The sequence below is a fragment of the Mercurialis annua genome, linkage group LG4, assembly GCF_937616625.2.
Source record: "Mercurialis annua linkage group LG4, ddMerAnnu1.2, whole genome shotgun sequence".
NCBI classification, from domain to species: Eukaryota; Viridiplantae; Streptophyta; class Magnoliopsida; order Malpighiales; family Euphorbiaceae; genus Mercurialis; species Mercurialis annua.
The window spans coordinates 26,025,657-26,036,071 of NC_065573.1; the positions used below are offsets into that span (position 1 = coordinate 26,025,657).

Here is a 10,415-nt window from a genome sequence, read left to right on the forward strand (position 1 = left end):
TAATATTAAGTATTTTAAGTATTTTCTGTTGATTAACATTTACTAAGACTTTTTTTTTTTGATAATTTGGGGAGCGGGGAGCGCTTGTGGGAGGAATCGAATCCACGACCTAGCAGTTTGCTGCTTAGCGCTTATACCATTTGAGCTATAGCTCATTAGTACATTTACTAAGACTTAAATTGCTATATAGAGGATATTGTTAAAGCATGATATATAAAGCCATTTAAAGATAAGATGGATAAAAATGATTGTTAAAGTGGGAAATTCCACATTGGTTGTGTGTGTGAGTGGACATGTGTTTATATATTGGTTGGGCACCTCCACTTAACACCAATTGGTTTTAAGATGGAATCTAACAATGATATTCATATATTTAATTTGATTAGACTTAATTAGGTTATAAAAATGATTTTGAGCTTATGATATTAAACAGAATATTGATAAATGTGATGTTAATATTTCATATCTAAAAATTGTATAATATATAATTGGTAAAGATTTACCTATTTAAAATAATCTATCTAAAATAACAACACTTCAAGTGATAAAGCAAATCTTACTTGAAGTAGGATAAAATATGGATCTTAACCCACTAATCAATAATTGAAATCTTATTAAGAGTTTGTTGTAACCTTGATACTAACTGTTGAATTTTTAGTACCAATTGTCGTAATCGATTTATGACCGGATTAGTATGTGTAGCAGATTCGAAACCATTTGATAGTTATTTAATTATGAATTTGATAACAAATAACAATATAGTAAAATAAAGGAGTATTTGCAAAATAAATCCTAACGTTTCACTTTTTTAGCGATTTAAGCCTAACGTTTAAAACGTTATGAAACAAATCTTAACTTTTTCAATTTTTGCAATATGTAGCCTCATCTCAAATTTCAGCCATTTTGTCATCTTTTTTAAGCTACAAAGTGACAAAATATAAAAAGTTGGAATTTTATTTACAAATTTTTAAAATGTTGGAATTTAATATGCTAATAATATGACTGCCACATATGTAAAAAAATAGCCGAAAAAGAAAAGATGTTATAATCCAATTCGAATGTAAAAACATGTAGAAACTAATTTATTAGAAATGTTTGGATTCAGTGTCAAAAGGGTGGGATATAAAATTTGAAATTAGATTAGAGTTTGATGATGTTAAAGGGGATGATGCTGTTTGTTGTACCATTTCCATTTCGAAATGGAAAGTCAGAAATGGGACCTGCCATGTGCTAAACGGCAGCCAGTTTTTATTTTTCGTCTTTTTAGGTCTTAGGAAACATTTTAATCCATGGGTCTCCATCTCTCTCATCTCAACCTTCCTATATCGTAAACTTAAAGAGAAAGGGTCAAAATGCGTTCCATGTTTAACTCGAGAATCAAATTGGCTCTCGATATTTAAAAAGATACTAAAATTTATTTAATATTTTTAAAAAAATTCAAATAAATCTCTTTTTCTAATACTTTTTGAAAATTTGTCAATCCTTACTTTGGTGGAATCTGACGTGGCTTTTTAAACTTCAAATGGTTCAAATATGCACTCAATATTTGACTTACAATTCAAGTATTCCCTTTATATATGAATAAGTTCAAATATTCCCAGTAAGGGTGAGCAAAATTATCGATCGACCAAATTAACCAACCAAACTGATGATTTTTGGTCGGTTTGATAACAAAATATAAATTTTTAATTTTTTGTTTGATTTGAGATTTGAACTATCCACATTAACCAAATAAGCCGAAATTTTAATTTTTTTAATTTTTTTCTTATATTTTTGTCGGTTTTAACCGAAATAGCCGGACTACCACTCTATTCAGTCGGTTCGATTTTCTTTTGTTATTCTATTGATTCATTTTTTATGAGAATATCTTATTAGTTTGATCTTGAATTTATATTGTTATTTGTACATGAGAATGAGATGGCCTATTGAAGTTTTGGAAAATTTGTCCAGTATCAAAGGACATTATTATCACTTGATATTAGCAATGTAATCGAATAGATTATAAGAAAAATACAATCACTTTCAGGTTTGATTCGCTTTTAAATTTAAAGTTTGAAACTTAATTCAAACTCGGCAAATTATAATTTTAGAAGCTCTAACTCAAAGTCGATATAATTGAAATCTGAGCGCGATTCGACCTGAAGTGTATAAATATTTAAAAATTAAATTTTATGAAAATAAAGATATTATTGAGTTAAAAAAAATAAAAATAGGCTCGCAGACTTATATCGAGCGGAGTATTTTGATGGTCAAAATCAATATGAACTTTTTTTATACATGAAGAGTATATTTGAACCTTTGTATATGTGAAGGGCGTGTTTGAACCACGTGCCAAATATTGAGAACATATTTAAATCATTTTAAAATTCAATAAGCCATGTCAGATTCCACCTAAGAAAGAATTGATGGTTTTTAAAACGATGTTAGAAGGAGGGATTTATTTGAGTTGTTTTTAAAACGTTAAGTGTATTTTAGCAACTTTTCAAACATCAAGGGCTAATATGCTCCTCATGCCAAATATGGAGAGCTCATTTGACCCTTTTTCCTAAACTTAAACCCTTTTCTTTCAAATCAATTTCCCATGACCAATCCATCGACCAATTAAGTGTGATATCTGGAAAATTTTACATTTAGTTATTCCAACCAAATATTTATTATGAAATTCGGTTCGTATATTAGAATTTATACGATTTTGAGCTTACTTTTTTGGGTCTATAATGTTAAATCTCATACGTGAAAAAAACAACAACAATTTAATATTCTTAAGATTTTTTTAATAATTAATAAAGAAAAAAAATTTCTGAGAGAAATTAAACCAACGACATTAATATTTATTGTTCAGCTCTTATACCTTTTGAGATAGAGCTCGCTGGTAATGGTCTCAAGTTAATATTGGTTTGTACAAAAAATTAAGGACTTAAGTAGCAATTTGTCCCTTCAACTTGTAAACAATGGGCAATTAACACATAAATTAACTTTATTGGCAAATTAATACACGAACTTGATGTTTATGGGCAATTAGCCCATTTTGACAAATTAACTTACAAATTAAAGAGGCAAATTGCCAATTTAGGATACAATTAACTCACAAATTAAAGGGCAAATTGTCAAAATGGGACAAATTATCCATAATCACCAAGTTCGTGTACTAATTTGTTAACAAAATTAATTTATATGTTAATTGCCCATTTTTTACAAGTTAAGTGGGCATATTGCCACTTAAGTGAAAAAATAAGTATCCAAACTCACTACAAATAGACCAAGCTTGGCTAGAGGCCAGTCTCTTAAAATTATGTGCACTATATGTAAAGCTATGGCGAGAGGCCAGTCTCTTCAAATCGTCAGAACTATGGACTTCTTCTAAATTTTATGGGCCATTCACACCACCTGAAAATTGAGGTGTTTACATAAATAATAAAAAAAAAAATACTGTAAACATATTTTTTTAATTTTTTTATAAAATATAATTTTTAATATAAAATTTATTCTTTTTTTCATTCTTTTTTTTCTTCTTTCATTTTTCACCTGCACATCCTTTTTTTTTTCTTTACAGAATCTTCTTGTTATATAGAATGTGTTTCTTCTCAATTTTTTTCCAGCCGATTTTATTTTGTATCCGATTTTTCTTCTCTCTGTCTTCTTTTTTATTTCTATTTCCTTTTTGATAATTTTTTATTTAAATTCGACAGTTTTATCCTTTTTCATAATTATACATTTAATATATTATGTTGTATGTTTTAATAACGTCTTTAAAAATATTGACATTTTTTCAAAGAAAATTAATGGATTCATCTTTTTCATTTTGCAAATTTATATGTAGAGGAATTATTTTGACGTATGAAACTGTTTAAAACTATTTGAATCTATCTGTTTAAAACTGTTTGAAACCATTGGAAATATTATGAAACCGTTTGAAATTATATGAAAATCATTTGAAATTATTTTTTAGCAATTATTTTTAAAATTATGTACAAACTGTTTGAAACCATTGGAAACATTATGAAACCGTTTGAAATTATATGAAAATCATTTGAAATTAATTTTTAGCAGTTGTTTTTAAAATTATGTATAAACTGTTTAAAACGATCTGTAAACTGTTATTTTACAAAAGGTTGTAAAACTGCATTTTAAAAAGAACAAATTTTCAAAAAAATTACTAACCTTTGTGATTTTTATCTATGACCAAACCTTTTAAAATTAGCAAATATAGCCCGTTTTTGCATATTATATTTTTTTTGTAGCCATTTTTGAACCGGTACGGTTTTTTATTGTGATTAAATCTTTTACTATGATGCAACATGCATATATTTGATATTTTATTATGATTAAATTTTTTTCTAATCTTATATATATTTGGCTATTAAAGGAACATAATTTGCAAAAACGGATTATATATATTAATTTAAAAAGATTTGGTCATAACTGATAAAAATCGCAAAAGGTTTGGAATTTTTAGAGAGTTTGGCCTTTTAAAAACCGTTTAAAACTGTTTGAAATTTTTGGAAACTATTTAAAAAAATTACAAATTGTATTTTTAAAAACCGTTTAAAACCCTTTTATAAACTGTTTTTTTTTTAACCGTTATAAAATTATATTTTAGAAACCGTTTAAAACCATTTAAAATTATTTTTCTTTTTCAAAAACAATTTATAGTATGACTTTCATATTGTGGTTTTGGAATTCAATTTTGCAAATATTTTTATAATTTAAGTATTTCTTTTAAATTTTTAATCACTTTATGGCAATTAAACCAAACGCACACAATTTTTGTCCATAAAAAATCCATTAAATAAAAAACGAAGTACATGGACTTATTAAAGAAAAAAATAAAAATTACAAGGCTATTTTGATGAGTTGAGCCTTATTTTTTATTAGCAGTATCGTCAGTAATATCTGAAGCTTATCTGAAGCTTTTACCATTCACTGATCATGCAAATAAAAGTTTGTATTATTTTTTTTGTTAAATGTGAAAACCGGTTTTTTATAGTCTCAATTGTTAGTTTGTTAGTTATGGATACATAATTCGAATCCACAATTTTTTGATGCACTTAGCGGTGACTTAGCCATTAAAACTGGACCCACATTAGCAATGAAAGTTAGTATTTAAAACCTGAAATTTGGATTATGATGTGATAATATATGATTTTCCTTTATATTTTTATTTGTTCTTGTTCATGTTAGTTCATTCATTTCATAATTCCAACAAATTTATTTAAAGCACCAACATCTTACAAACTATTTCATTCAAGTCCCTACACATCAGCAGAAGTAGAACTAGGTGGTGTAGTAACAGAAACGACTCGTCGTCCTCTCTCCGAACGGCTATTCTCTGCAAATTTAAGACTTCCCTGATGCATCCCTTTCTCCTTCTCTTCTTCATTCCATTCCAACCCATAATAATACTCTTCACTGCATTTCTCTACATTCTTCGTCGCCGGCAAAAACATACTGCCCCATTGCGGAAAATGCACGATCGTCACCGGCAACGTACAAGCAACGATCATAATTCCCATCAGAGTTAACCCTGTTGCTGTACTGTAACTTGAGCTTGTAAAAAATAAGAGCTGAGTCAATCCTGACCCGAAATTCCCTCCGGCACCGGTGAGGCCCGAAATGATACCTAAAGAGCGGCGGGAAATGAAGGGGATGATACCGAAGGTGGCGCCGCAGGCGGCTTGAGCACCTAAGGAGAAGAGGATCATGAAAACGACGGAGAGAGGGAGTGAGTTGGCTCGTCCGAGACATATGCAGAATATGCCTCCTAGGGTTTGGAGTATGTAGAGGTTCCAGAGGCGGCCACGCATTCCGAATCTGCGTGCAGCTGTGTCCGACATGAGACCGCCGACGGGACGAGCGAAGATGTTGGCCATTCCGAATGTTGCAGCTATGGTGCCGGCTGTTCTCAGCTTGAGGTCAAACCTAAGTGGAACATAAGACCAGTCAATTGGTCAAACCTGTAAGACCATGCAATTACGTGATCTAAAAATTTATTTCAGCTTCTTATATCATGTCATATCCATAAATCTAACGAATGCTTATATCAATAATATCTCAACTTTTCTAAATCTACTATTTCAATGTTAAACCTTTTATATGTTTATATTAGTATTTTAATCTTCTAAAAATATATAAAATAATATTCTCATTTATAACTGATGTACTGAAAAGATAGAAATACATTTTAAATTTGCTTAAATTTCTTTGTCATATCAATAAAATTGTTAAAAATATGTGCAAACAAGGGTTTTTGACATTTTTGTGCCTCCCTAACATCAAAATTTCAAATTTGTGCCTCCCAGAAACAAAATTCTTGTTTTGTTCCTGGGCCCACGCAGCCCGCTATATGAGATAGCGGACTGGTGTTAATCTGGGTGATTAACATTAATCACCCAGATTAGACCAGCCCGCTATCTCATATAGCGGGCTGGTCTCTACCCCAACTATGATTGGGCAATAATTGCCCAATCAGTTTTTTGATGCATAGCATAAGCCACAACAGATCGTCCGTAATGCAATGGAAAACAATAATTGAAAAAAAGAAATGAAAATACGCAAGCACTAATATAGAAAGTTGGATACTTGATCAAGTAAAAAGATAGATATGATTTTCATTTGCAAATCAAAGTAATTCATGATTGTTGAATAAGTTGAAAACATTATTAATTCTGATAGAGTTTTTCACCGCTCATGAGAAGCCATCAATTAGAACAATTATTAAGCTGAATGGAACAGAAGAAAATGTGGCAGGGAAACATGGTATTCTACAACATAAGCCCTAATAAAATGAACAGAGGCAATGAACATGTGGAAATGAGGTCTTAGAACTTCAGGAAAAAAAAAGTTTTATTTAAACTAAACTGCTTGTTTATAGTATGTTTACCATAGAAGAAAAGTTCTGGTACTTAGAATAGAACAGGAAAAACTTATCACATTCTTAGAAATAGTTAAAAACTGAATCTACTGAGTTACAAACTCAAGTAAATTGAATCTATTGAATCCAACTTTCTATGTATTTCTTGTTTGAATTTTTGTGGTTCGTAATTTCATAGAAAATATTGTCTTTGTAATGACTCGACGCTTTGATGGAGTTATGGGGCCAATTGTTGTAGAAACACTCGGACTTCGAATGTTGATAGAAGGGTTGTTGCTCGAGTTACCATTCTTTACCTAGTTTTTTAATTTTTAAAAATGAAATTTTAATTTTTACATGATAATTTTGATTGAGTGGACTATTTATCACTAACAAAATCATTCTAAATGTTTATTTTGTGTTTAGTGATTTTTTTAAATGACTGACTTGTTATCATTTAGATGTTATATTTTTTGTACAGTTCTTACTTCATCTAATAAAATTTAGACTTTAATGAAAAAAAAATGAATGATTAAATATATTTAAATTATAATATAAGTAAATATAATAGAAAATATCATTATATATTGATTACTTTTTTTTTTAAATTATCATTATATATTGGTTACTTTTTCTTAAAAAATATTTTACGATTTATTACATATATCTAGGTTTTTTAAAAAAGAAAAAATGAATGCCCAATCATAGTATGCACCAATAATTGGAGAGAGAGTGAATTACTCTCACCCACCCCAATCATTGGGGCAGAGACCAGCCCGCTATATGAGATAGCGGGCTGGTCTAATCTGGGTGATTAGTGTTAATCACCCAGATTAACACCAGCCCGCTATCTCATATAGCGGGCTGGTGTGCAGCCCGCTATATGAGATAGCGGGCTGCGTGGGCCCAGGAACAAAACAAGAATTTATTTTTTGGGAGGCACAAATTCAGAATTTTGGTGCTAGGGAGGCACAAAAATGTCAAAAACCTGCAAACGATATACCTGCAAATGTGGAATCGAAATAGCAAGTTATATTTGAAAAGATTGACTTTATTATAATTTGGTGATCGAATATGGTTAAAAACTATTTAAAACACTTTTACAAAGTAAAGAGCAAGTTCAAAAGTAATAAAATTTCATAAACTAAAGTAGTATATATTCAATTAAAAAATCAGACATATAATTTATATTAATCATTTTAGAATAAGATGGGTTTGATTGGGAAGGGTGAGGAGAAGATGGAACCTGTCAAAGAAGTATTCTGCAATAACATTATCAGTAGTGAGTTCCACACCTAATGACATGCCATACAGAAGTGAAAATATCCATGTTCTGTAATTTGTTATTGCATTCCAAACTACCTGCATACACATAAATCAATATAAAATGTGATGATATAACAAACAACCCATTTCATAAAATAATGGTAAATTTAACTTATATTTGAAACTGCTAGATAAAAGTTAACTGATTTTAATGATAGTGATTTTTTTTTTACATTTGTTCTAGGTTGGTCCAGTTGTCCTAATCGGCCGGCCGCTAAGGGATAATCTGCAAGCCGCTTGATCTCAAGATTTTATTTGTTAATAATATATTGCTAGCTGTATATACATACTAAAGTTTAATTTACAAGTTACTCATCGGGACTAAGGCGGTATATATGCCAAAATGTTGAACTTATGTTAATATGAAATGCCAAAACATGGCTACAATTTTCCAAATAATTTTTTGGCCTTACTAGTTTCACCTCAGGGTACTAGGTCAAACGTTCTTGTTCTATATAAAAGAATGATAAAAAGTAAAATAACGACTAGTAATACCAATAGTAACTAAACTGTATATGCTAGAGATAATACATATATTGTTGGACTTTAAGTAATAGCTTTTCTTAATGAAATTAGTTAATTTATTAAATCTTTTCATAAGATATAACTTATAAGAAAAGATGTAGAATTTGATTCTTCGTAATTCCTACTTAAATTATTATATGGCTTTATTATATTTTAGTGTCTGAACTTTAATTTGTTTTATTTTAGCTATTAAATTTTGTTTCACTTCAACGAGACGTTTTCAGGCCAAATTATGCATATATGATAAATTTTCAGACAACAAAAAAAAAACAAAAATCAATCATTGTGTGACAAATTTTAATTTTATCGAGAAGTTTTCAAGCCAAACCATGCATATATGGCTAGTTTTAAAATAAAAATAAAAATCAAAAATCAATTGTTTTATATGCATTTTAAATCTGGAAATCTCTCGTTAAAATAAAATTTAAATTTAATAATCAAAATAAATAAATTAAAATTTGTCATCAAATGAAATGAAACGATAATTTAATTTGAAAAATCACTAACCCCATAAGCAAGTGCAATTTTGATTTTTTTAGCACCAATATGTACTCATAATAGTAATATTTTTAGAAATACTAACCTTAGAGAATTTATCCTTAGGAACATCCCCTTTCTTCTGTAAAATACTGAAATTACCGTCAGGTAAATCTTGCCCTAAACTCAAAACCAGAATCCCCATAATAACATGTAACCATCCCGGAATAAAAAACGCAATCCTCCACGCCGTAAACGGCGTAGCTCCAGCTTTCTTAATCACCTCAAAAAGCAACGGCATAATCAACTGAGTCGCTCCGCCGCCCATGTTACCCCATCCCGCCGCCGTACCATTAACAACACCGATAATTTTTCCGTTAAACATACTACTCATCCAAAACTGGCACGAAACAAACGTCGCTAAAGAAAATCCGATCATAAACCTCACCGCTATATATCCACCGGCGGACTGCACGAACGACATGCAGAAGACGGTCGGAGCAGAGAGCATGATCAGAAACGCACATGCATAACGTGGGCCCAAGAGATCGCAGGCTGCACCCATTGCGAGCCTGGAGAATATGCTGCCGGAAACGGAGGCGATTCCGGCGTTTCCGATGTCTTTTTTGGTTAGGTTGAGATTGTCTCTGATGATCGGAACTAGAGGAGCGGCGGCGAAAGTTGAGATGAAGCAAGTGAAGAAGGAGAGCCAAGAAAGGTGGAAAGTTGTCATGTGGGGATTAGCTAAGGAAAAGAGATTGAAGATTTTGGATTTGTGTTCAGAATCGACTGGGAGTGAGAATTTAGCAGTCGGGTCAGTTGGGATTTGTGGGTTGTTGATGACTGAAAATGCGAACGTTTGTTCTTTGGCTGAAACTCCGTGCATGGAGCTTCCCGGTGAGAGTTCTTCTGTTTTGGCCATTTCTAAGAGTAATTTACAAGCAAAAGTAGTGAGTTTTTTCTTTCTTTTTCTGATCGTGAATGTTGCTGTGAAGTATCACAAAGAGATACGTTTATATACCACTAGGACAATCTTAGGTAATTGATTCTCTGAATTCCTAAATTGTGAACTTATTTCATTTTTGGGATCAAACTTTTACTACTAGAAAACTGCATTTTACCAACAGATTTTTCTGTCGTTAAAAGTTGAAATTCGTCGGTAAATTAAATTTTCCCTTGGTAAAAGGCTAAAATCCGTTGTTAAATCAAAAAATTTCCGTCGGTAATTATCTGTTTT

At 30.6% G+C, this 10,415-nt stretch overlaps 1 protein-coding gene across 1 annotated transcript; it reads right to left on the reverse strand.

The window, feature by feature from the left end:
- Positions 1-5,189: 5,189 nt before the first annotated feature.
- On the reverse strand, positions 5,190-10,172 carry LOC126676812 (high affinity nitrate transporter 2.4-like). The gene is made up of 3 exons (XM_050371104.2): positions 9,285-10,172; positions 8,097-8,212; positions 5,190-5,919 (listed from the first exon to the last, which is right to left on the reverse strand). Exons 1-3 carry the CDS (start codon positions 10,098-10,100, stop codon positions 5,253-5,255), a joined length of 1,599 nt encoding a protein of 532 aa, XP_050227061.1. The 5' UTR covers positions 10,101-10,172; the 3' UTR covers positions 5,190-5,252.
- Positions 10,173-10,415: the final 243 nt, after the last annotated feature.